This window comes from Xenopus laevis, chromosome 2L (genome assembly GCF_017654675.1).
Source record: "Xenopus laevis strain J_2021 chromosome 2L, Xenopus_laevis_v10.1, whole genome shotgun sequence".
Classification (NCBI taxonomy): Eukaryota; Metazoa; Chordata; class Amphibia; order Anura; family Pipidae; genus Xenopus; species Xenopus laevis.
Window position 1 is genome coordinate 5,813,374 of NC_054373.1, and position 27,784 is coordinate 5,841,157.

At 43.9% G+C, this 27,784-nt stretch overlaps 1 protein-coding gene across 1 annotated transcript in view; it reads right to left on the reverse strand.

The window, feature by feature from the left end:
• LOC108707821 (immunoglobulin superfamily member 11) overlaps positions 1-27,582 on the reverse strand; it is a 174,721-nt gene extending 147,139 nt beyond the window's left edge. The window contains exon 1 of the mRNA XM_018245827.2: positions 27,302-27,582. Coding sequence (XP_018101316.2) covers positions 27,302-27,356 — 55 coding nt within the window. The 5' untranslated portion in view covers positions 27,357-27,582. The remainder of the gene's footprint in view (positions 1-27,301) is intronic.
• Between the last annotated feature and the right edge of the window lie 202 nt (positions 27,583-27,784).

Here is a 27,784-nt window from a genome sequence, read left to right on the forward strand (position 1 = left end):
TTTCTTTTGACAGAGGACTCAGAGCAGCATTACTTTGAGGGTTTACTGGTATATTTATAAAGACCTTTCTGATAAAGCTTACTTAATGTTAGCCTTTCTTTCTCCTTTAACTGGGAACTAGTGATGGGCAAATTTGTCCCCTTTCGCCAAAAAATTTACAAATTTCCAGCGAAATTCACGAAACGCGGGCGTCATAATTCACGCCGACAACAATTTGATGCGCACCTATTTTGTCCAATTGCATTAAAGTCAATGGGCGCGCATTAAACTGTCGCCGGCGTCGGAATGGTCACCGGCATGGATTTTGACGTCCGCTTTTGGCAAATTTCGCTGGAAATTTTTGGCCGAATTTTCACTGCAGTTTTGCAAATTTATTCGCCCACGACGAGACGTGGAAATGCCCCGTGAATTCGCGCCTGGCAAATAAATTCGCCCATCACTAGTGGGAACTCCTACTTTATATTAACAATGGGGCACAATAAACAGGCGCTTTGTGTCGCCCCACCCCCGAAACATGGCTTTCAGCAGCTGAAGGGTTACAGGGAGCGTCTGTCTCCCATACTAAGTGCACAGCTCCCAGAACTGATGATGAAGATGTTCTGACCTGTTCGCGGGAGAATTCATGCAAAATGAGCACAGCTGCTCGGTGTTGGCCCAGGGACGGCTAATCCGGGCGCCTCGGATCAATGTTTTCAGCTCAGGGTTGGCACAGAGAGAAGGAGGAACAGCTGGAGCCCAGGGTGCTGGGGGTGGGAGGACACATGGGTGCCCAACGATTACGTCCAAACATAAGTAACACAAGGGTTGTGTAGTTAATAACTGGCTGCACTCAGTACTGCCCTGTCCAACCTGCACTTTCTATCAACTACACTCTCCTGGGCAGCTGGAGCACCATATCCAGGTATGGGACCTGTTATCCAGAATGCTCGGGACACTTGGGGTTTCTGGATAATGGATCTTTCCGTAATTTGGATCTTCATACCTTAAGTCTACTATAAAATCATGTAAACATTAAATAAAGCCAATAGGCTGGTTTTGCCTCCAATAAGGATTAATTATATCTTAGTTGGGATCAAGTACAAGCGACTGTTTTATTATTACACAGAAAAAGGGAAATGATTTTTAATAATTTGGATTAAATGGAGTCTATGGGAGACGGGCATTCTGTAATTCAGAGCTTTCCGGATAACGGATCCCATACCTGTACTAGATTAGTGCCATGGGGGTCAGCGTAATCCTTCTCGATCTAATAATTAAGAATGACACACAGACCCCCTTCCTTGGTTTTCTTATTACAGTGATCAGTTGGCTCCATGGCCAGAACTAGGGGATGAGGCAGAGAAGGTTTGTGCTTAGGGTGTAAAGATGGGGGGTGCCAGGCACTTATCTTCTCTGCCTCTTATCCCCTAGTTCAGTGTATTAGGGTTCCTCACTCTGCCGGATATGTGGGGTATTTATTGGTACGCACAGCTATTCGGCGCCACAACTGCCCAGGTTGCCTAGGGTCTGGCCTAGGTTGGCTCTTCCCATTCCATTAGTTGGTTTAGCGCTGTGACTATTCCTGGGCTCTGATTGGCTAACATATAGATCAGTGGCGTAAATAGAGTGAGCTGGGCCCCCCTGCAAGAAAATGTTCAGAGGGGCCCATCGCACTCCGATCCCCATCCTCTCAACCCTCCCACCCACTTCCTGCCCTGCCTGCGCCCACTCCCCACCCCGTGCCGATTTACACCCCCTTCCCCACCACAACTAAGAGAGCAGCTGGGGCGGGGGTCTTTTTTTATTAGCTATAGAGCCAGGCCCGGATTTGTGGAGAGGCCACCAAGGCCCGGGCCTAGGGCGGCAGGATTTTAGGGGGTGGCATGCTTCCCAACCACACCCACATTGGTTCAAAAACACTAGGGATGCGCAGAAGATACAATAATTTTGTAAATTTTCCGTGCCCAATCCACATTGCTCAGGTCCCGATTATGAAAATTTGCATGATTAAAGGGGGGGCACGGGTGATGAACGGCAGTGGGCCTAGGGGCGCCCGCTATGTAAATCCAACCCTGTATAGAGCTCCCTGTTCCCTGGCCCAGGAGGTACAGGGCCCCCATGACATATACCTCCCAACATTTTGGAAATAAAAAGAGGGACAAAAAATTTGTCCAATGTAGCGCAGCAATTTTTGGCCACGCCCATTTTTATGGCCACACCCCCTAATAACCATGTTCATTTTACAAAATGTGGCAGGTTATGAAAGTTTGAACATATTTCTGTGTTTTTTTTTCAGTTATTACAGTTTTGCTAATGAAGGTGAATTGCCCTTTAAGCTGTCTAACTTCTCCCAAGGGACCTGTTATCTTATATTGTTACAATTGTTACAAAAGTATCTTATCTGCAGCTGTGGCTGTTCTGGGCCAAAAGCCAATTAAGTGAGAAACTTTGTTTCTTTTTCTGGCGGTTCAGTGCAGAGAAAATCTGGGGGACTGCAGGTTGAGCTGTCAAAAGAGGGACTGTCCCACTAAAAACGGGACAGTTGGGAGGTATGCATGAGGCCCTATATATATTGTATTGATTTCAAATTTCAAGTAAACAAGTCAATGTCTAGACATTTTGGAGGCCTGAAAAAAATAATTTGCTGTGGGGCCCAGTAATATCTATTTATGTTACTGACTGTGGGGTCGGCTTCCTCTATAGTTACTGATATATCTGCAGGTCTCTGGGGTAACTCTAACCCCCCCCCCTGAAGTTCCCAAACTGCCACATGAAGACCTTGTGCCCGTATACCCGGAGCGTTTATGATTTTCCTCTCTCTCCCTCCATCAGAATTCAGTCCCTCGCTCCTGGGCTCCTAGCGTCTGGCTCTAATTAAAATGAAACATTAAGCTGTAACGCCAATCAATTTGTACAAAAACCTTAAAAGCTTTTTATAATTCACTTCCAAAAAAAAATAAATCAATGCTCCTTCCCATTTCCAGATTACATATTTACAGAGATGGAAAAAAGATTATTTGTGTTTTCTTTATTAACCTGGACAGGAGCTCGAGGACTGGCATTTTGCTAAGAGCCGACTTGGGGCACACGGATTCCCTGGGGAACGGTCTGTGATATTTACGTTGGGTTTTATGTAAAGGGGCAAAGGGCAGTTTCTATTAGTATTTAGATATAGGACTGATGTATGTTTGACACTTACAACAGCTCTAAACTACTAAAATTATGAGCTTATGATTTCTTCCTGCACCCCCTCACTATGACATCACATATTCACCCAAATTACATTTGTGGAGGGCACCATAAGGAGCCAAAGCTCAACATGAACAAATGCTACAGGCTTAAATCAGTATCCCCCTGTACTAAGCACAATTCAGGAGGAACAGTCCGCTAAATTTGCTTATAGTCTGTACAGAGATATCCCATAAAACTATGGCAGCATAGGTATTCCCTGTACTAAGCACAATTCAGCAGGAACAGCCCCTAAGTTTGCTCATAGTCTGTACAGAGAGATCCCATAAAACTATGGCAGCATAGGTATTCCCTGTACTAAGCACAATTCAGCAGGAACAGTCCCTAAGTTTGCTCATAGTCTGTACAGAGAGATCCCATAAAACTATGGCAGCATAGGTATTCCTCTGTACTAAGCACAATTCAGCAGGAACAGTCCCTAAGTTTGCTCATCGTCTGTACAGAGAGATCCCATAAAACTATGGCAGCATAGGTATTCCTCTGTACTAAGCACAATTCAGCAGGAACAGTCCCTAAGTTTGCTCATAGTCTGTACAGAGAGATCCCATAAAACTATGGCAGCATAGGTATTCCCCTGTACTAAGCACAATTCAGCAGGAACAGCCCCCTAAGTTTGCTCATAGTCTGTACAGAGAGATCCCATAAAACTATGGCAGCATAGGTATTCCCTGTACTAAGCACAATTCAGCAGGAACAGTCCCCTTTGTCTAATTTAACATATTTTAACATATTTTTTAAAACCATAAAGTACTTACAGTAAGAGTAAATCAGAACAGCCCCCATACCATTAAAATACATATCCTTTTCCTTTTACTGTAAGAGTTTCCAGTTTCTGAATGAATCCCCGCCCAATAGAACTTCCCAAACTCAAATGGTCCCATTAAGCAATAAGGAGGTTCCGCTGCCCTTCACGTGTCCCAGCGCAGCCCTTTTCGTGGGGTGTAGACGGGCGATAGCGTCTCTTTTCATTTTCTCTTTCTCTCCGTCTCTCTGGGTTTTGGCAGAGAGTCATGATGAGAGGATCCGGAGTCTGAATTCTGAACATGATTAATCTCTGTGCTGTTTCTCTCGCCGCCGGCCACTAAATATTGCTGCCTTGCACTTTACATTCTGTCTTCTCAAGCGCCCCTTCTCCCAACTCTTCAACGGAACCGGACCCTGAATCCCATTCCACTGAGCTCAGCAGCCTTCCCCTCCCAAGGCTCCACTTCCAGCCATAACATCTTCCCTCCTAATTAGTAGCATAATATCAACCCAAAAATTCTCTTCTACAAATATTTTCATTTCATTCGTTATGCACATCTTATTAGCACCAGGCAGCTTTTTACAAAATATAACAAGTATGTGCAGTTGTTTACTTTGCCTTGCTAAGCTTTCTTATGTCACTCCCTCTTATTAAAGGAACAAAGTCCTATAGACTTTCAATGCTTTGTTATACAGATAGCTAGAATCTCAGCTGCCATAAAGCAGGACAGGACTGCTGCTTACAATGGGGATCAGATAGGATCTGTGCAGCCACTGGGACAGAATGTTCTGTTATACAGATAGCTAGAATCTCAGCTGCCATAAAGCAGGACAGGACTGCTGCTTACAATGGGAATCAGTTAAAATCTGTGCAGCCACTGGGACAGAATGTTCTTTTATACAGATAGCTAGAATCTCAGCTGCCATAAAGCAGGACAGGACTGCTGCTTACAATGGGATCAGATAGGATCTGTGCAGCCATTGGGATAGAATGTTCTGTTATACAGATAGCTAGAATCTCAGCTGCCATAAAGCAGGACAGGACTGCTGCTTACAATGGGGATCAGATAGGATCTGTGCAGCCACTGGGACAGAATGTTCTGTTATACAGATAGCTAGAATCTCAGCTGCCATAAAGCAGGACTTGACTGCTGCTTACAATGGGGATCAGATAGGATCTGTGCAGCCACTGGGACAGAATGTTCTGTTATAGAGATAGCTAGAATCTCAGCTGCCATAAAGCAGGACAGGACTGCTGCTTACAATGGGGATCAGATAGGATCTGTGCAGCCACTGGGACAGAATGTTCTGTTATACAGATAGCTAGAATCTCAGCTGCCATAAAGCAGGACAGGACTGCTGCTTACAATGGGGATCAGATAGGATCTGTGCAGCCACTGGGACAGAATGTTCTGTTATACAGATAGCTAGAATCTCAGCTGCCATAAAGCAGGACAGGACTGCTGCTTACAATGGGGATCAGATAGGATCTGTGCAGCCACTGGGACAGAATGTTCTGTTATACAGATAGCTGGAATCTCAGCTGCCATAAAGCAGGACAGGACTGCTGCCAATACAAAAACTAAATCACTTTTGCCCCAAACCACTACACTCTCCTGCAATTACACAAAGGTGTCCGAGAACAATACAAAGAGTGTGCCTCTCAAATCTCTCCCAGATAGGGTTGCCACCTGGCCAGTATTTTACAGGCCTGGCCGGTAAAAATGATGGTTGATCCCAATGTTATAAATATTGAAAAAAGGATAAACATATAGGAAGGCAGGTATTTTTTTTACAGAAATGGAGGCAACCCTACTCCCAGACTCTCATACCCTCTGATTGCAGTTATTCTTTAGGGACTCCTAATGGCACCAACCCTACAAGCCGTTCCTCATCCTCCTCCTCTTCTTCTTCTTCTTCTTCTTCTTCTTCCCCCACTTTTCATCCCCCCTGAGGTGTCTCCTAGTTATATGAGTGTAGGCCCCAGGCAAACAAGCCTTGTGTGTAGCAATAAAAAGTCATAAAGTAAAAAGCCTGGCACATGAATGGCTGATTTAACTGCCAGTTGGGAGACTGCAATGATAACCCTTTATTTGCAATGTTTCCCTGTGGGAGTTTTAACCCCATTGGTTACAGAGAACATGTGGTACTAAGCTTCTCCATGATTGGCTGAGAGCTCTTGTGCCACAAGTGGGGCCCTTGATCCACCTGCAAGGAACTGAGTACAGAAGCTCTTATGTAGGAATTGTCACTATAGGGAGTCTGGAGAGGGCAGATCCCAAGAGTAGGGAACCTGTTGTGGATACTTAGGGTTTAGCAAAGCATTAGAACCTAAAGGTAAAATTTATATATTGGATTCCGTCCATACCCACGAGTAGCTTTGACCCACCAAGCCTGACTAGAAGGCAGAAATTATCTGGCACTGAGGGAACCCCCATATTGTGCACCCCTTCAGCCGCATCTTCAGACCCAGCGTTGGACTGTTGGAGGCTCACAGTCAGGGGGCCCATCAGCTCCCAGTGGGGAGTAGTCAGGACCAAGGAGGAAGCTTAGGGGTTAAAGTCCAAGTTTGCGGTACTAGAAGGGATCAGGAGTAATCGTCGTCAATTCCAGGCAAAGGTTCAGTAGGCAGAAGTGTAGCAAAATCCAAATTCAGGCAGGGTCAGGAAGTTCAGGAATCAATCAACATGAATTATAGATGCACCCAGGAACCAAACAGGAAATCCTACAATCGGGCATCGAATCGGCGTCCTTGGCGCCCCTTTATTTTGAATTTTGCGCCGGGCCTGTGACGTCATCACGCCAGCCTCGTGACGCCGTTGTCAACCCACGTGGGCTCCACCATCTTAGATAGGACGCCGGCGGAGATGGGAGTGCCAACGAGCAGTAGCATAACTCCAGCCTGCACCCGGGTCCCCCGCTCCTAACACTATCTTTGTGGTGGATTTTGTATGAGCTGTAAGTAAATACACTGATAAAAAAAATCATTTGGGGATACATAACTTTTGGCACCTCCAAGTATGAAAAGACTTTCCTTCTCCTTTAAACAAGTGCAATTGGCACAGTACAGTGTTGGACACAATTCACCATGTTTTTACCCGGATGCAGTGTTTTTTCCCCACAATCATCAGAATCAGATGCAAACTAGCTGAAAATGATGGCGACAAAATGGTGACTGTATACGGTTCATTTGGTGCAATTTTCTGCAGGTATTGATGCAGGCCGCTGTGGGAACTCTGGAATGACTGGCAGCTTGAAGGTGTCACAAGGGTCGGACTGAGGTGTCCTGGGCCCACTGGGGCTGCCACCTCTGGGGTCCCCACTTCAATCATGAGCTTCTCCAAAAGGCCAAACCAATGTTGCAATCCTCCCCCCACCAGCAATGAGGAGGAGTTTACAGAAGAAGGAATTGCATTTTACAATTGAGGTGTCATAGGTTAGGCACCCCCAAGAGACTATTTGTACTTACCTGACACCCCGGGCTGGTGCTCCGATCAGCAGAAAACCGAAGCGATTCTCTAGGAATGTACTGCGCATGCGCAACTGCGAGAAGACCCGAAGAGGCAGAAAGAGGATCTCTCCATGTTGGTCGCTAGAAGAACCCTGGGGTGTCAGGTAAGAAAAAGTAGTCACTTTGTTGTGCCTAACTTTTACCACCCCAAGTATAAAATGCTATTACTTCTCCTTTAAGGGAAGAGACCAGAGTTTCCTAGTAGGGTGTGGGTCAGGGTCGGTGGGGACCATGAGGGCCTTGGCCCACCGAGTTTTTTCCCGGTGTCCCGCCAGCCCAGTCGATCGTTGGTTACTCTAGCTCCAGGGCCCCCCTGTGCCAACACCGACACTTACACATGATTCAGAACAGGCAATTGATTCATTCACTTTTGTATTGGTGCATCAGACACAATTAATCTGATCTCTCCTACTCGTGTGGGCTCAATGGTACTGGGATTATGTCAAAAAATGGTGCATTCTGGGCACAAAACATAGAGAATTGCATCCCGAAATTGCACGTTGCACTTGTGTAAATAAATAACATTTCACATGGAAGTGCAGGAGTAGATGAACTGTGTCCATTTTGGCACGACCTGTGCTTGTGTATTTGTGATTCACCCCTATGACTTTGGACCGTTCAGAAATAGAACCCTGTGTAATATTACCATTAATGTACAAAGCAGTGTGAGTACAAATAAAAAGCCTCATCCATTTGACTGTAATATTCAAACAGATCAATCAGAAGGGGCAATATTACACAGAAATATAAAATTCAAGGGGAGACAGATGATAATTAGAATAAAGACATTAGTTTCTCATTAAGGAATCTCTGCAAAGCACCAACAGGAACGCGAGCAATTGCCGCCGTTCCCTCTATTCCTACGGCACCATCTGGGCTTTTCCTAGAAATAAAATGGCACCAATTTCTCCGCATTCCCAGTCTCTGGTCACTATTTATATACTGGGGAGAAAAAAAAAAGTGAAAACAAAGCCGGGCCGGAGGAAGCAAAATAAAAGGGAAAATACACACAAGGTAGTGATGAGTTGGCGCACGCCCAACGTGCCTCTCAGTGGGAATAAACTGCCAAAATCCGACTTCTGGAGTTTGATGTATTACCCCTCATTCCCCTAATAACTTCCCCGCAGTCCTGAAAGGGGGAGGGATGCTTAAGCCTTCGGATACGGCATATAGTATGAGGCTGGATCATCCCCCCCTCAAGGTTCTACTGTGTATATCCACCAACTGCAGATAGGTCCAGCCTTATCCCACCTTCTAATTAGCTGTAGTGTGGAACTCTCTAGAGATGGAGCATGCAGAACGTCTCCGAGCATCTGATTATCTGCATTGAGAAGCCGTTCCTAAGGCTGGAGAGAGGGAACTTGGAGTACTGAAAACTAATGGCATATCTACTACACTCCTGGATGTTGCTGAACCCCTTTAAACATGGCATTAATTCAATACCATGAGCTGTGTCATCCCATTTCCCAAAGTGGGAGGGTTATTGTGTTTGTACAGCTCCAGGGCATTTTCCCTTTGTAGTCATAACCACAAGGACGTCAACTGAGGTCATTTATCAACCTCAGGCTAAGCAAGAACGTGGTGTCCTTGGAGTAAGGGAATATTGCAGGTACAAGTATAAGCACAGGTGCCCATGGACGTTCCTTTTTGATGAGTTGGCCATGTTATTTGGGCAAAAGACATTAATGCCACAGTAATCAGTGGTGGTGCACCCTCTGAAAGTATGTTGTGAGAAGATGAAGCAACCATATAGGGTCAGACTGGAAGGCCACAACTCATGGGATGTTCCCGATGGGGCAACATGTTCTTATACCCACCATAAGCCATAAGCCTCCATATTTCCTATGTAGTTACTTAGTAGTTACTTCCAGTTTTGGACTGGGATGCCAGGGGCCCACCAGAAAACCTTAGGCTGAGGGCCTACTTTCCAAACTATTATACCTCCTCTCCTCTCTCAATCTCTCTATTCTCCTTCTCTTTTCTCTACATACTATACTCTATCCTTCCATTATTAAGCCTCTTTGTTCCCATAAAGAAATAGGGAATGGCCATGAAATAGGCCAAATGGTTAGAAGCAAGAGGCCCACTGATACCTGGGCCCACCTAGAGTTTTGTTGGTAGCCTGGTGGGCCAGTCCAACACTGGTTACTACTGTGAATGTTTGGAATGGTGGGCCCTTGATATCAGGTGCTCTAATGGTGCCCCTTGTGGCATTACCCTTGCCAACTGACTTGGCGACCCACTCAGATGGCTTAATTTTTATGCTGTCCGATTGTCTCAGAAAGATGGCACTAAAGGACAATGTGGGTAAAACACAAAGGATGATATTGGTGGTTCCTTCAATACTGGTCCTTTGGAGAAGCAAAAGCCACCGGGCAGTTACTCCTAATAAAAATGTTTGTTGTTCCGTGATTCACATATACAGTTCCACCTGGCTTGAGCTGGTGTTGGGCAAGGTCCACCCGTCACCCAAACAGTGCCCAGAGGTTCTGACACCGGAGGCTTCTTTCTATTATCAGAAGATACAAGAACTAAAAAGACAAAATCACCTGCAACATCTCAGCAACTCAAGACTCCCACAGAGCTTTGCAGGACAGAGGCTATTTTTTGCACGTTACCTCAGTTATTATTAACATCGTCATAGCAACCCAATGCGCATCTGAGATTGCCTGGCATTCTCCATGCCAACTTCTGCCCTTTCCGTGCCCTGAAACATGATTACGCACCAGCCCGTGAAGGGATCACCACCCTGCTGGGATGCACGAATCCAGGAAGAAATCGGGGATTGAAAGATGAAGCAGAAAATAAGACTCCAATGGGCGATGTTAGATCCGTGCGGCAGCAGTTTTCTTACAACCATTAAAGTGGGCACTGATATCTCCACTACCCTCAGAACATACTGCAGAAAACAAAAGCAGGCTGCAGGGATTCACTATAATTAATGCGACGTAGCTTCAGCTGGTTCAGTTACCACTGAGCTAAAGTAGAGGCTTTGCTTGCCCTTGAAATGCAATCAGTGCACCAGGCAACCCTGATTTCCTAGAAGTGTCTGCAATTTTTTACATGATCTGGTAACCTTATGTGACGTGATTGATGCCCTGCCAGGCAGTCAATGAAACCTGCACCATAGCAGAGCACATCCACTAAAGCTGAGCGTGGGAATCACTATTTATATTAGTGCCCCTCTGCCTGTCTCCTAGCCACCTCTGCTTGCTCTCTCCTCCTGCACCGCAGCACCCTACTCCAGCCCCAGGGTGCAGAATATAATTAAACTGATTTACCCAATTTAACTCAATGGCGTATTTCTAAGAAGTTACTGTGAGCTAATTAAATCCAGCAGTTGCAAACATGTATCAATAGTCATTATATGAATATTCCAGTGGGGGCCCATTATGTTAATGAAAGCCATGGCAAGGTTCTGTATCAGGGTACCTGAATGCCTGTGCCCACAGTAGAAGCCCTTCCACTCCTAGAAGAAGCTAAACCACTCGCACTCCCACTAGAAGTGCTGTAATTGTCAATAGGTTGTTAGATAAGAGGCTCATGGCCTGGGAAGAGGCAACACAACAAGTCTATGGGAGCAGCTTAAGTGCTTTGGCACAACCCCTGGACAAAACTATACGAATGACCATTTTATAGAAGAGCAGGCTGGAAGGATTGATCTGGCCAAACTGCATTACATACATCTTTTTCTCGACGCTGCAATATCAGACTTGCTTTTCAGAAATGTTTATTGAATGCCAATGCAGTAAATATCGTTAATAGGAGAGTCTGCTGATGCGGCTTTAGAAGAAAGACGGATGTATTCATTGCTGAAAGTGACCCTATTTGACTAGATTGCAAGCTCCACTAGGGCAGAAGAGGTGTAAATGAAGATCATTTAGATCTGATTGATCTGCATACGGGCACCAGAGGCTTTAGGGGCCCACCCCAACGTAAGCCTGTTTGTGTCCAGACACTTTGCCATTAAAGCTCCTTCCAGAAAAGATGCAATGAGAATGTTCACTTCTAACATAAAGCTCTATATGGCTACAAGGTAGATGTTTTGGCACGATTGGCACTTGGGCGAAAGAGAGACACAATAGAACAAGATCAAACAGCAGGACAAGATGGAGACTGAGTGCTGTCTCAGAACAAAAAGTAGACAGCAGGTCAAATGGAGTCGGTAGAACAAGATGTAGACGGTTGGGCAAGGTAGTAGCAGCAGAATGAGATGGATGCAGCAGGTCAAGATGGACACATGAGGCCAAAAACATGGCAGCAGAGCAAGAAGTAGACAGTGGAGAAAGATAGTGAAAGTTACAGCTGAAAAGATGAAGACAGTGGGTCAAGATAGTGGCAGTAGAACAATATGTAGATCAGTAATCCCCAACCAGTAGCCCATGGGCAACATGTTGCTCTCCAACCCCTTGGATGTGGCCTCAAAGCGCATGCCTATTTTTGAATTCCAGGCTTAAAGGAAAGTTTTAGTTGCAGAAAAAACAGGTGTACTGCCAAGCAGAAGCTCCTGTAGGCTGTCAGTCCACATAGGGGCTACCAATAGCCAATCACAGCACTTATTTGGCGCCCCTAGAAACATTTTTCATGCTCATGTTGCTCTCCAACATCTGAATGTTGCTCACGGGTGAAAAAGATTGGGGACCCCTGATGTAGATAATAAGGCAAGGTGGCACCAGTAGAACAAGATGGAGGGAGCACATAATGAGGCCAGCAGCAGATCTAAGTTAAAAAAACAGTAAAGGATAGCAGGTATATGGAGAAAGAAGGCAAGATGAACAGCAGCAAGACAAGAAGCAGATAATAGGGTAAGATAGAGTCAGTAGGGCTAGAAGATGGCAACAGTAGGTAAAGATGAAGCAGTAGGGCAAAACGGGTAATGGTAGATCAAGATGGAGACAGTAGAACAAGATGCAGATACTTGGGTAAAATAGAGACAGTAGGGCAAGAGAAACAATGTTAGGACAAGATGGAGATACTTAGGGTAAGATGAAGACAGAAGGGTAAGAAAATGGCAACAGTGGGGCAAGATTGGCAACAGTATATCCAGATAGTAGATGTGTGGGTGAGATGAAGACAGTAGAGCAATTGGATACATTGGTTAATGGGTTATACTGTTAAATATGTGGGACAGTTCTACTCTATCAGCAACAGCCAGATTACATTTTCCATCCTCCCATCATACCCTTTGGACACGCACACAGTGTTCCCGGCATTCCCACTGAAGGAATAGACAAATCATTGTGATAATAATAAACAAGAGACATTATTCACTTGACAGTGTGGAATTGTTAATGAAATTATTAAGGATGAGCTCATCATTTATCATCACAAAATGGGGAGGGAACAAGTCATAATATTTATATTACACAACATTTCATAATTGCATTGTTGGCTTCATGCCTTATTGTATGATTTCTCATTGACCTCTGAGCTCCCATAATTCCATATGAAACTGAACTAGCCCAGTCTGCAGCCTTGTGCCTTTATATGATCACAGAACCCCTCAGTGACCTCTAATATCCTTATCATTTACAGTAGGGGGTACATTATCCCTTATAATACATGAGTGATACTCAGAGTTCCCTGTATAACTCAGCCTGCAGCCTTGTGTCTTTTATATGGTCACAGAAACAAACCCCTCAGTGACTTCTAATATCCTTATCATTTACAGTAGGGGGTACATTATCCCTTATCAATACATGAGTGATACTCAGAAGTTCCCGGTATAACTCAGCCTGCAGCCTTGTGCCTTTATATGGTCACAGAACAACCCCTCAGTGACTTCTAATATCCTTATCATTTACAGTAGGGGGTACATTATCCCTTATAATACATGAGTGATAACTCAGAGTTCCCTGTATAACTCAATCCTGCAGCCTTTGTGTCTTTATATGGTCACAGAACAACCCCTCAGTGACTTCTAATATCCTTATCATTTACAGTAGGGGGTACATTATCCCTTATAATACATGAGTGATACTCAGAGTTCCCTGTATAACTCAGCCTGCAGCCTTGTGCCCTTATACGACCATGGAAAACATGGTGAATTCTAACAGATAAGTATAATTAATATAATTATTGCTGAATATATCTTTATTTATACTTAAAAGACACTGACAATCACGCTAATTGTTAAGCAATCATAATGATTTAAATCAATATAAAAGATTATCACAAATAAATGTTTTTTTCATACAAACGACAGTAATTCCATACATTTCTCCTTAGTATAACTGAAGGCCCTTTTCCTCTACTTTCCACTCATTCCCTTTTCCAAGAAACGCCTTCCTTAAAATGTATTCGTTTTGGCTTCCCTATCTCCCCATCTTTTTCATATCCTCCCCTTCATTATAAAATAGAGAGAGGCACGGTGTATCTGATTCCGAAGGGTGTAATAAATCACAAAAAAAAAACTCATGTTGTTGCCGATGTAAAAGATAAATTTTACACCAAAAAAAAAAAAAGAGAACAAAAACTAATTTCCTTAATTTATAGGCACCGTTATGAAATATTCTGCAGAATCTCACGTGGGATAATGAATAGTTGCTGCATTCAATACTGCTGATAATATGGTTGCTCTGTCTTCTCTATCTTATTGCTTATTGTGTCTTGTAAGACTATAGTAGTAATAGTAGAATACAGGTATGGGACCTGTTATCCAGAATGCTCGGGACCTGGGGTTTTCCGGATAACGGATCTTTCTGTAATTTGGGTCTTCATGCCTTAAGTCTACTAGAAACTCATTTAAACATTAAATAAACCCAATAGGCTGGTTTTGCCTCCAATAAGGATTAATTTTAACTTATTTGGGATGAAGTACAAGCTACTGTTTTATTATTACAGAGAAAAAGGAAATCATTTTTAAAAGTTTGGATTATTTGGATAAAATGGAGTCTACGGGAGACAGCCATTCCGTAATTCGGAGCTTTCTGGATATCGGGTTTCCGGATAAGGGATCCTATACCTGTATAGCCATAAAGCATATCAGAATGAGAGTACAGTTAGCACAGTGCACCCCATACACCCACACAGCCGGTATCATAGTTATGGATATATGGAATTAAAGTCCAACTAACAATCACATGGAGGTGACGTCTCTTGCCTTAAGGAACATATAGATCGGCAGTGAGTGCAACGGCTGTAGCAGAAAGCAGTGTGTTAATGAGGCCTCTCGTTACCTAATTAATGAATACTCTGGTGGGTCACGTTATTTTACGCTTTATTTCATCCATTATTATCACAGTGGGGGAAGCAGTTCAACCGAAGGACAAGGTACTGGAACTCAACACGGTGCCAATCACTGGGTATTTTACTTATAGAAAGATTATTTGTGTCTAAGTCAGGGTTGGTCAATGAGCTGCCCCTAGACAATGTGGAACGGCACCTCTTAGCAGCCCTATCAATCCTTCTCCTGGATATGTATTTGAATGACAGATGGATGCCAGCCAATAACAACCCTTCCCTGATTACTTTATATTAAGAAGAAAGAGAAGGTTGGCTTGCTCAAATTGACAGTATTTTATCTGTCTTGGCCCACCATGGAGAGTTGTTTTTCATTAGTTAGTCACCTTGGCATCTCCAAGACCATGCATGCTTCATTCAAGCACATCCTGAGTTTTGGGGAAATGTTCAACCATGGAAAGTTGACTTGCTCAGCAATCAAGCCGATTTGATCCATCAGAACAATAGAGCAGTAACTTGGTCAGCTTGGTCCAGCATGGAATTTTGATTTGGTCACCTATTATAGAATTTCTCGGGTTGACTCTTGAAATTTGAATTCGTTAATAGAACAGCATAATTACAAAATGTCACTTTTACTTTATGATTAGCTAAAACAGGGTTGGACAATCCTAGGGTCCCCCACTATGGTTGCTCAATAACTTTTGTAGAATTGCCCCTCGACAATTCATCTGGGCTGTAACTGAACAACAAATAGAGGGCATCTCCAAGACCATGTTTGCCTCCTTTAAGCACTTTAAGTCCAACCATTAGAAGTGTTGACTTGCTCAACATTCAGGGTAACTGTGTCAACCAGAAGAAGTTTATTTGGTTTATAGCAGTAACTTGACCAAGTACAGTATTTTAGCTGGAGTTGGTCCATCATTAAACACTTACTTGTATTATAGAATGACTTTATTCAACATTGAAAGCTAACTAAGTCGACAACAGAACAGCACAATTACAAAATTCACTTTTACTTAATGATTGTCTTTATCAGGGAGGAACGATCTAAAACTCTCACAATGTGGTTTCCCTACACTTACAAAGAATTGCCTCCCAACAATATTGCTTGGTTGCATTTGATAAACTCTAAGACCTTATCAGATCGCCGATGCCTTGGCTGACACGTTCAACCACAGATAGCCGATTTGATTGATTGACTTGGTCAAGCAGGAAAAGTTTACTTGGTTCAAATGAAACAGTAACTTGGTCAACTACAGTATTAAAGAGGGTTTTGGTCCACCATGAAATGTTGACTTAGTCAACAACAGAACAGTAAAATTACAATAGGTCACTTTTGCTGAGTTCTATCTGACGGAGAGCATCTCCAATGCCATGTATGTCTCATCCCAGAGTACAATTGGATTTGTTGAACCATGAAATGTTGACTTGCTCAACAAATCAGAGTTTCTTGGTCAACAAGGAGAAGTTGACTTGATCAACAGTCGAACAGTAACCAACTTTATGCCAACTCTATAAAGATGACAGGGTCAACAGCAAAAAGATGACTTTGGCCAACAGAGCAATGAATCCAATAGGTTGACTTGGTCAAACAGGAAGAATTTATTTGACCAACAACAGAAAAGTAATGTGGCAAAGGACAGTGGATTTACTTGGCTACTAGATAATAATACTCAAGAGGTTCTTCATACGAGTAGAAGCAGACAATGTTCTGCTTTGTGGATTAACTAAGGAAGGGTAATAAATTGGGTGAAGAAAGCCTTATAGATTTGCCTATAAAATGAATTTACCTGAACATAAAATGTCCAGAAGGAACGGCTCCCATGTCTCCTCTTATTTAGAAACAGAAAGGAAATGTATCAGAACGATTCTTGAGGCATTACCCGGCTCCTAATACAGATGTCCCATGATTATATAGTAAATGGACGGTGCAGGCTGAATCGTGCAGCTGCTTTATATCTGGAAAGGAGCCAAATTTAGTAAAGATGAGGGGGAAAAAAATCCTTTTAAGAAATACCTGACAATGCAACAATGCCAGAACCCGCCACGCTGTGAAATATAAAGGTCGCAGCGGCGGAGAGAGGCAAGGCTGCTTATTACCGGAAATCTAATAAACTTGTTCTGAGGCAAAATAATAGCTTACTGCTAATGAGCACAGATTAGAAGCTCTTCCGAAAAAATCCAGAACCGCCTTGTTGGAGAGGCAGAAATGGGGACAGAACAGAACTTTCCAAAGATACATTATTATCAGATAAAGTTTGAGAATATAGGGCTCATCTACCATTGCCTGGGGTGCCAGTCCTAGAGCGCTATGGAGAACAAGGCAGGCAGCAAGCGCAGAACCCCCCAGCACCTTGTGGCCCCCGGCACTCACTAATTTGCACTTCTGATTGACACACATACCTGAATTCATTCTAAGGCAGAGTAAAGCTCAACTTTTTTTGCCCTATTCTAAGAGTGCACCTCAAGGCGTAATATGTGGGGCAACAAGTGCACAAACAGCCGAATAAGATATACAGTATTTGTATGATACATTGAGACTTTGGGCAACACATAAGTACCCCAATTCTCCCCCAACTGGCCTTCAAAATGGGCCGCCTTAGCTTATAACAAGGTTACAGATATATAGAAACATTGGGGTGTCACCCTGCTATAGTTCCAGGGGTACCCAGGGTACAAATAAACACTCACCCCAATCTCCCCCTAACTGACCTTCAGACTGGGCCCCTTAGCTCATAACAAGGTTACAGATATATAGACACATTGGGGTAACAGTCCACCCTGCTATAGTTCCAGGGGTACCCAGGGTACAAATAAGCACTCACCCCAAATCTCCCCTAACTGACCTTCAGACTGGGCCCCCTTAGCTCATAACAAGGTTACAGATATATAGAAACATTGGGGTGTCACCCTGCTATAGTTCCAGGGGTACCCAGGGTACAAATAAGCACTCACCCCAAATCTCCCCCTAACTGGCCTTCAGAATGGGCCCCCTTAGCTCATAACAAGGTTACAGATATATAGAAACATTGGGGTGTCATCCTGGTATAGGTCCAGGGGTACCCAGGGCACAAATAAGCACTTACCCCAATTCTCCCCCTAACTGGCCTTCAGAATGGGCCCCCTTAGCTCATAACAAGGTTACCGATATATAGAAACATCGGGGTGTCACCCTGCTATAGTTCCAGGGGTACCCAGGGCACAAATAATCACTTACCCCAATTCTCCCCCTAACTGGCCTTCAGAATGGGCCCCCTTAGCTCATAACAAGGTTACCGATATATAGAAACATCGGGGTGTCACCCTGCTATAGTTCCAGGGGTACCCAGGTCACAAATAATCACTCACCCCAAATCTCCCCCTAAATGCCCTTTAGACTGGGCCCCCTTTGCTCATAACAAGGTTACAGATATATAGAAACATTGGGGTAACAGTCACCCTGCTATAGTTCCAGGGGTACCCAGGGCACAAATAATCACTAACCCCAAATCTCCCCCTAACTGACCTTCAGACTGGGCCCCCTTAGCTCATAACAAGGTTACAGATATATAGAAACATTGGGGGTAACAGTCACCCTGCTATAGTTCCAGGGTACCCAGGGTACAAATAAGCACTCACCCCAAATCTCCCCCTAACTGACCTTCAGACTGGCCCCCTTAGCTCATAACAAGGTTACAGATATATAGAAACATTGGGGTGTCACCCTGCTATAGTTCCAGGGGTACCCAGGGTACAAATAATCACTCACCCCAAATCTCCCCCTAACTGACCTTCAGACTGGGCCCCCTTAGCTCATAACAAGGTTACAGATATATAGAAACATTGGGGTGTCACCCTGCTATAGTTCCAGGGGTACCCAGGGTACAAATAATCACTCACCCCAAATCTCCCCCTAACTGGACTTCAGACTGGGCCCCCTTAGCTCATAACAAGGTTACAGATATATAGAAACATTGGGGTGTCACCCTGCTATAGTTCCAGGGGTACCCAGGGTACAAATAAGCACTCACCCAAAATCTCCCCCTAACTGGACTTCAGACTGGGCCCCCAAGCACAATGAATCAGTCTTCGAGTCTTACTAATCACAATGCAACACAGGCAGTAAAATTCAGATTGTTAGTAGAAATACATGAAGCCGACTGTTTACACAACATCTTTGTCTCTGACAGACCCAGACAACGCATTTCGTGCAGCCTTCATATCGCAAAAGCCTTTGCGCCGGGCTGCGCATTAATCAGGGAACGCCATTCATTCTTTAGACTATTGCCATAGAAACGATCTGCCTGGTGGGTCGTGTACACAACGCATATTATTAAGGGAATACGGAAATAAATGGCAAAACGAATAGAACAGTTTAATCATCTCATAATACAAAGGGAAATCTCAGCCGAGATCAGGGAAGCAAGGCTGTCTATTAAGTGGCCGCTTTCATGTAACCACTGGGAGGAATTAGACTTAAGTGTCTCGGCACCTTGTCATATTATCCGAATTTTCCCTAAATGATATCAACACGGGTTCTCTCTAGTGTTTAATAAAAAAACTGGGGTGTAGACCCCAGGCCACGACTCATTATTTCCAATGGGATCAAGCTCAATGGTCGGCAGTTCCCTGCAGTGATCTAAGGAGACTACAAGTTGTGGCTGATACAATGTATCCCTTTGAACTGGCTCATTAAAGGGGAAATAAACCTTCCCTACACTTGCCAAAAAAGGCACCCCAAACATAATTATAAATGCAGAAAGATTCTCCAATGAGAAACACTGTTGCCAAGGCAACTTTACATTATTAATCAAGCCTTTATCTCATGCAGGGAGATTAATGGGCAATTTAATTCGGGCAAACTTTTAATTAAAGGGGTGCTTCGCCTTCAGGTTAACTTTTAGTATGTAATAGAATGACCTATTCTAAGCAACTTTTCAATTGGCCTTCATTTTTTGTTTTTTAGAGTTTTTTAATTATTTGCCTTCTTCTTCAGACTCTTTCCAGCTTCCAAATAGGGGTCACTGACCCCATCTAAACAACAAAAGCTCTGTAAGGCTTCACATTTATTGTTATTGCTTCTTTTTATTACTCATCTTTCTACATAGGCCCTCTACTTCTCATATTTCCATCGCTCTTTTAAAGCATTGCCTGGTTTCATTGGACCCTAGCAACCAGATAGCTGCTGAAATTGCAAACAGGAGAGCTGCTGAAAGAAAGATAGAAAAGCTGCAAATAATAAAAAAAAGGAGACCAATTGCAAATTGTACATCATACTAAAAGTGAATTTAAAGGGGTGGTTCACCTTTAACTTAACTTTTGGTTATAGAATGGCTAATTCTAAGCAACGTTTCAATTGGCCTTTATTTTATAATTTCTGAATTATTTGCCTTCTTCTTCTTCTGACTCTTTTTTTTTTTTTTAGATGACCCCATCTAAAACCAAGTGTTACACATTTATTGATAGTAGGGATGCACCGAACCCACTATTTTGGATTTGGCTGAACCCCGAATCCTTCGCAAAAAGATTCGGCCTAATATCGAACCCCCTGCATATGCAAATCCTGCTGAAAAAGACCGAATCCTGGATTTGGTGCATCCCTAATTGATACTGCTACTTTTAATTACTCATCTTTCTATTCAGGCCTCTCCTGAATAGGCCTTGTGTTTTTATATGGTCACAGAACTGCTCAGTAACTTATAATTAGGGATGCATCAAATCCACTATTTGGGATTCGGCCGAATCCCCAAACCCTTTGTGAAAGATTCTGCCGACTAACAATCCATGTGCAAATAAGGGGCGGGAAAGGAAAACATGTGAACATATTTTTTCACTTCCTTGTTTTGTGTCACAAAAATGTGATTTCCCTCTCTGCCCCTAATTTACATATGCAAATTAGGATTCCAATTCAGTTTGGCCAGACAAAAGGATTCGGCTGAATCTGAATCCTGCTGAAAAAGGCCGAATCCGGGGCGAATCCTAAACCGAATCCTGGATTTGGTGCATCCCTACTTATAATATCCTTATATTTTACAAGCGGGGGTACTTAAATCACTATATAAATTCTACAGGCAATTGTGGCTCTTGCATATTCTAATAAAATATACAATAAAAACATTCTCCCTTCAGCAGCAGATCTTGCTTAGGATCACTATGGGGGCTACTCTGGCTCTTATACCCCCAATTTTCCCAGGCTAAAGACCTGCCAATATCTGGTGACCCCATATCCTTCATAATCACTTTCTGCATTCATTGTATTACAGCAAAGGGAAGCAGCATGGCAGCCCCATCCCCACATACAAATACACTGGGACAGATAAATAAAGTTCAGAAAGAGACTCGCGTGAATTCAGATGGAAATCAGGGGCAATGAAAGGCAGGGATTGGGGCTGTGCCTGGCAGAGGACTGTTATTGCTTCTTTTATTCCATTATGACGGAGCCATAAAGCAATGCATTTATATCCGCTGCTCAACTCATGAATATGAAATGGGCTGCGCTGCAAACTGTGCCCCCGGGCGCTATTCCTGCACAAACGTATCAGGCTGGAGTTTTACTGACTCTCTGGATATTGTAACAAACCTGCATTATTTACATTCTCCTGCCAGGCTCCTCGGCTCCATATACAGAACAGCAGGAGGGGCAAGAAGAGTAAGGAATTTTATGGAACTCGTGCAGCACAACAGGACCCCATTGTGTGCATTTTACCTTCACTGATTTGTTTATACAGGGGTAACTAGATATTACTGGGCCCAACAGCAAATTATTCTTCAGGGCCCCAAAATGTCTACAGATTGACCAGTTTTAAAAATATTTATTGACATTGTATTTGAATCAGGGCCTCATGGGGTCCCTATAGCTCCTGGGCCCCCCTGTGTTTATATCATGTGACACCTCCATGTGGAATAATCGAACCCCTGGAGCACATGTCATTGACCCGGTTTTCCAACAGTCTAAAAAAATTATAATCTATAGGCAGGTATAATGGAGATTCTTCTATGCGCAGCATATTGATGGGGTAATGCAGGAGTTCCTGCTACACCCCCTTGTGAATCGGGATCAATAGTGTGACATAGGGTGGGATGTACAGTGACTTATAGGGTGGGGTATACAGTGAGTTATAGGGTGGGATATACAGTGAGTTATAAGGTGGGATATACAGTGAGTTATAGGGTGGGATATACAGTGAGTTATAGGGTGGGATATACAGTGAGTTATAGGGTGGGGTATACAGTGAGTTATAGGGTGGGATATACAGTGAGTTATAAGGTGGGATATACAGTGAGTTATAGGGTGGGATATGCAGGGAGTTTTAGGGTGGGGTATACAGTGAGTTATAGCGTGGGATATACAGTGAGTTATAGGGTGGGATATGCAGGGAGTTATAGGGTGGGGTATACAGTGAGTTATAGGGTGGGATATACAGTGAGTTATAGGGTGGGATGTACAGTGAGTTATAGGGTGGGATATACAGTGAGTTATAGGGTGGGATGTACAGTGAGTTATAGGGTGGGATATACAGTGAGTTATAGGGTGGGATATACAGTGAGTTATAGGGTGGGGTATACAGTGAGTTATAGGGTGGGATATACAGTGAGTTATAGGGTGGGATGTACAGTGAGTTATAGGGTGGGATATACAGTGAGTTATAGGGTGGTATATACAGTGAGTTATAGGGTGGTATATACAGTGAGTTATAGGGTGGGATATACAGTGAGTTATAGGGTGGGATATACAGTGAGTTATAGGGTGGATATACAGTGAGTTATAGGGTGGGATATACAGTGAGTTATAGGGTGGGATATACAGTGAGTTATAGGGTGGGATGTACAGTGAGTTATAGGGTGGGATATACAGTGAGTTATAGGGTGGGATATACAGTGAGTTATAGGGTGGGATATACAGTGAGTTATAGGGTGGGGTATACAGTGAGTTATAGGGTGGGATATACATTGAGTTATAGGGTGGGATATACAGTGAGTTATAGGGTGGGGTATACAGTGAGTTATAGGGTGGGATTTACACTGTGACAAAAGGATGTACCATAGGTTGTGCCCAGGGTAGAACTGGGGGTGTGTGAGGGCTGCTAACAAGTGATGTTTAAAAAATTAACTGGAAGTCGAAAGCCGGCAGTTCTGGGTGGTGGGTGGGGAGAGCAGGAAGAAGAGTTCAACCTGGACCCTTCTGCCACCTGCAAATGGAGGTGCGGGGTCGGCCCGAACACGCCCGACCTGTGAGTAAACACGTGAGTCCCCCGGGTATCGGGCCTACCCGCACATGACTACTGCTAACCAATGGCACACCTTATGCTACATCCAGGGTCAGACTGGGCCAGCAGGCCCCCGGGAATAAACCCTCAAACATGATCCCAGGGTCAGACTGGGGGAAGCTGGGAGCGACGGTGGAGGGCCGGCAGGGATCATGCAGTGTTGGATTGGGGGGCCCAGGACCCACCAAGGCTGCTGCCTCAGGGCCCCCAACACCCCCCCTCCTTCAGCAAAGCCCTCTCTATCACCCCTGCCTGAGCCGCAACCCCCCTCCAGTCCCCCGCATACCTTTTTATTCATGCAGCCACACCGGGGGCCAGGTAGGGAGGTCGGAAGCAGCGGCAAAGGGAGGAAGTTTGGGCTGAGCCAGTCTGGGATCACGTGTGAGGACCAGGGCCCATCAGGTTTATTCCCAGTGTATAACAGGCCCAGTCCAACCCTGGTTGTACCATAAGATGTGCCATGGGGCATGTGGTTAGACAGAAACTAAAACAGAAAGTGGAGGATCAAATAACACGGCAAAACCTCCACCAGTCTAATGAAACACAGCAACCAATCAGCAGCTACTTTATAATGGCCCACAGCAGTTAGAATAATACAAGAAAGCATCTGATTGGATACAACCTGAAGTAGGGAATATTAATAACTGGTGTCTGCAGTGAGTGAAAACCTGTAACAAGTTAACCCTATTCCGGTGTTATAGCGACTTTAAAGGGATACTGTCATGGGAAAAAAAATTGTTTTCAAAATGAATCAGTTAATAGTGCTGCTCCAGCAGAATTCTGCACTGAAATCCATTTCTCAAAAGAGAAAACAGATTTTTTTATATTCAGTTTTGAAATCTGACATGTGGCTAGACATATTGTCAATTTCCCAGCTGCCCCAAATCATGTGACTTGTGCTCTGATAAACTTCAGTCACTCTTTACTGCTGTACTGCAAGTTGGAGTGATATCACCCACTCCCTTTTTCCCCCAAGCAGCCAAACAAAAGAACAATGGGAAGGTAACCAAATAACAGCTCCCTAACACAAGATAACAGCTGCCTGGTAGATCTAAGAACAACACTCAATAGTAAAATCCCATGTCCAACTGAGACACATTCAGTTACATTGAGAAGGAAAAAAAGCAGCCTGCCAGAAAGCATTTCTCTCCTAAAGTGCAGGCACAAGTCACATGACCAGGGGCAGCTGGGAAATTGACAAAATGTCTAGCCCCATGTCAGATTTCAAAATTGAATATAAAAAAATCTGTTTGCTCTTTTGAGAAATGGATTTCAGTAGCACTATTAACTGATGCATTTTGAAAAAAACATGTTTTCCAATGACAAGATCCCTTTAAGCAATGTTGCTTTGTGTAGCTGCTGTATACTCCCGAGTGAACAGCAGCTCTATATAGAGTATAAAGTAAGCTCCTTTGCTTTGGAAGGGTTTTAGATTCCAGTTGAAGCGGCCGGCCTGGGATGGGCCCACAGTTATTGAGAATTAGCTTTGGAGAGAGATGGGTTACAATGGCAACCATACACCTGCTCTGGGCAAACAGAATATATTATATAACAGATTATAGGCAGGTCTGGCCTCCTTAGCCAATAGCCACAACATCAGGTCAGCTCTTTTGTACTGAGCAAAGCTCCATTGAGCCGTTATTGTGCAGGTGTCACCGCTTGAAATGGTCTATAACAACATAAATCAGGAGTAAGTATGTTCCTAAATCACTTCCCCAATTAGTGAAGGCCCAGGAGTAAATATGTAAACACAGCATCTCCCATGTCATCAATAAACCAGGAATTAAACGGCCAATCAGGGAAGCTGAAGTGCCCCAGCCATATCCCTATTGGAATACTCTTTGCTGACGAAGCGCTACCCTCCCTGTATGAGATATATACAGAAGGAATATATTTATACATACATGTGGGAGCTGCCATAGTGTTTCACAGTACAGTGTGAAGGTATAGATTATTATGTATATACACACCATTCTGCTGCCGAAAAATATCCCATGAGGTTTATGGATTCAGCCCCACTGTGAAGTGCCCAGTATGTGCCGAAATTCCCAGCAGTCGCCAGGATTTATCCAGTCCTAGTTCAGCTTTATGATTCGGAACATTTCGGGTGCTTTCTAGTTTCCGTAGTGCAGAATAATTCTCTGAATCGCTATAATAATAATAATAACAATAATAATAACAGTGGTGTAACTAGATGTTACTGGGCCCCGCAGCAAATACATTTTTAGGGCCTCAACATATCGAGACATCGCTCTGTTTTACCGAAAAATTGCTTATTAATTAGAGACTTATGGGGCCCCAATACCTCCTGCCCCTCCCCCCTGCTTCCTCTGTAGTTACGCCCCTGAACAATAATAATAATAATAATAATAATAATAATAATAATAATAATAATAATAAAAGGGCAGAGTAATGGGAGAGTTTAGCTTTGATCAGACTGAGAGAGTGTTGTACTGAGTCGCTTCCCACAGTGTCAGCAAGCAGAGCAAATATTTACTAGAGTCGCCCCTAAAGATCAAACCTCAGCTCAAGTACCGGCCCCGAATAAAGGGCTTCCTATATGAGAATTAATACAAGGTGTACTGATACTCGCAGCTCTGATATAATTCATAGGAACCAGATACTTTGCAGCAATGCTGAGCCCCGTAGAGCCCACTTTGTATCATGGATAATAGATAAGCTACGGGGAGCACAACGCTTATGTACTTAAATACCGACAAGCAGAGGTCGGGGGTCATTCGAGGCTCCCCACGCACCCCCAGGATGAGATCCTTTTCTTATACGGAACGAGACAATAAATATTTTATTTGCAGTTACTGGAGAGGCAGGTCGATACAATGTATCACAAGAATATCCCTGTTTTTATGTTACTAGCGCTTTAAGGGTTGGGTCCTAGAGGTTTACTCTCGTTTCTGGTCACTGTCCCCAGTAGTCACTCACTTTCTGCCTGTACTTAGGAACTTGCAATCTGTGTGACATGTGACCCAGTGTTACTAACATGCTCCCGCATTGTGACGTCACTTCTCCTTACTAAGTTACAATATGGCCGGCAACAATCACCGGGGATCCTGCAGGCAGAGATGTTCTGCTTCTTTTAGTAGCTTTGGTACAGGGGGGGGAATGTGGTAAATGCCAACAGCACCAAAGTCCAGGACAGAACAACGGAACTATAGAATGACGGCAGCATCATCTCTGTCCAACTGTAATACGGAAATATTCACTTTATTTCAACTTTCCCTGTCACTGTATCTAACGAGGGAGCAAATAAGAGAGAAAGAGAGAGAAGGAGAGAGAAGGAGAGAGTGAGTGGGAATGGGAGTGAGTGCAGTGATATAGAGAGAGGGACTGAGAGAAAGTTCCAAGAGACAGAGGGGAAGAGAGTGAGGCATTAGAGTGAGAAGAGAAAAGAGAGAGATTTCAAGAGAAAATATAAATGATGAAGTGAGAGAGAGACAGTCTGTGCGGGACACAGTCACAGAGGGAGAGAGAATAGAGACAGAGAAAGAGAGAAGTGAGAGACTCATTACTCATGTGAATGTGCCAGTGGCTCTATGTGTGATATACCTGTATAAATGATTGTCCAACGGTCCCCAGTTACTCACTACTCACATATATGTACCAGTAGTACCACCAGTTACTCACTACTCACATATATGTACCAGTAGTACCAACAGTTACTCACTACTCACATATATGTACCAGTAGTACCACCAGGTACTCACTACTCACATATATGTACCAGTAGTACCCCCAGTTACTCAGTACTCACATATATGTACCAGTAGTACCCACCAGTTACTCACTACTCACATATATGTACCAGTAGTACCCCCAGTTACTCAGTACTCACATATAGGTACCAGTAGTACCCACCAGTTATTCACTACTCACATATAGGTACCAGTAGTACCCACCAGTTATTCACTACTCACATATATGTACCAGTAGTACCACCAGTTACTCACTACTCACATATATGTACCAGTAGTACCCACCAGTTATTCACTACTCACATATATGTACCAGTAGTACCCACCAGTTACTCACTACTCACATATATGTTCCAGTAATACCCACCAGTTACTCACTACTTAGATATATTACCAGTAGTACCCACCAGTTACTCACTACTTACATATATGTACCAGTAGTACCACCAGTAACTCACTACTCAAATATATGTACCAGTAGTACACCCAGTTACTCACTACTTGCATATATGTAGTAGTGTCCCCCAGTTTACTACTCAGTACTCACATGAATATACCAGTGCTCCACAGTTACTTACTTGCCACCTGAATGTCCCAGTCCCTCCTTTGAATCACGACTCACACATGACCCCAGTTACTCACAATAAACAGGGATGTACATACACATATCATACTCTTACCTTGTTGCAGGTAGTAAATTACTCCCAGGAAGATCCACATTCCTGTCGGACACATGCTGGGGGGGGGGCAGGTGAGAAGTAAAATTTCCAGTACAGGGAAAGTCCAGGAGTAAATGTCACTGGGAATCTTCAGCACAGCCGGGCCCCGTTTATAATCCGACAAGAGAAGCCGCTGATACTCAGGGTGTGAGACTCGCTGGAACTTCCCCTTTAATCCGGACACTTCCGCGTCTGACCCGAGTAACGCCGAGTCCCGCGACTATCCGCGCAAATCCCGCAGCATCTCCGGAGCCAGAAAACGACATCCACGTGGGGTTGTGCGAATTGCTGGGGCCAAATATGTAAAGAACACGCAGAGGCTCCAATAGATCCAGGTGCTTTATAAGATACAGGGTGAGGGGCCCCAGTGACTGGGGGGGCAATGAAAGCTCTTGGGGGCCCTACAATAACAATCGTTCCATGGACAGTGGCAGCTGTCGGGGG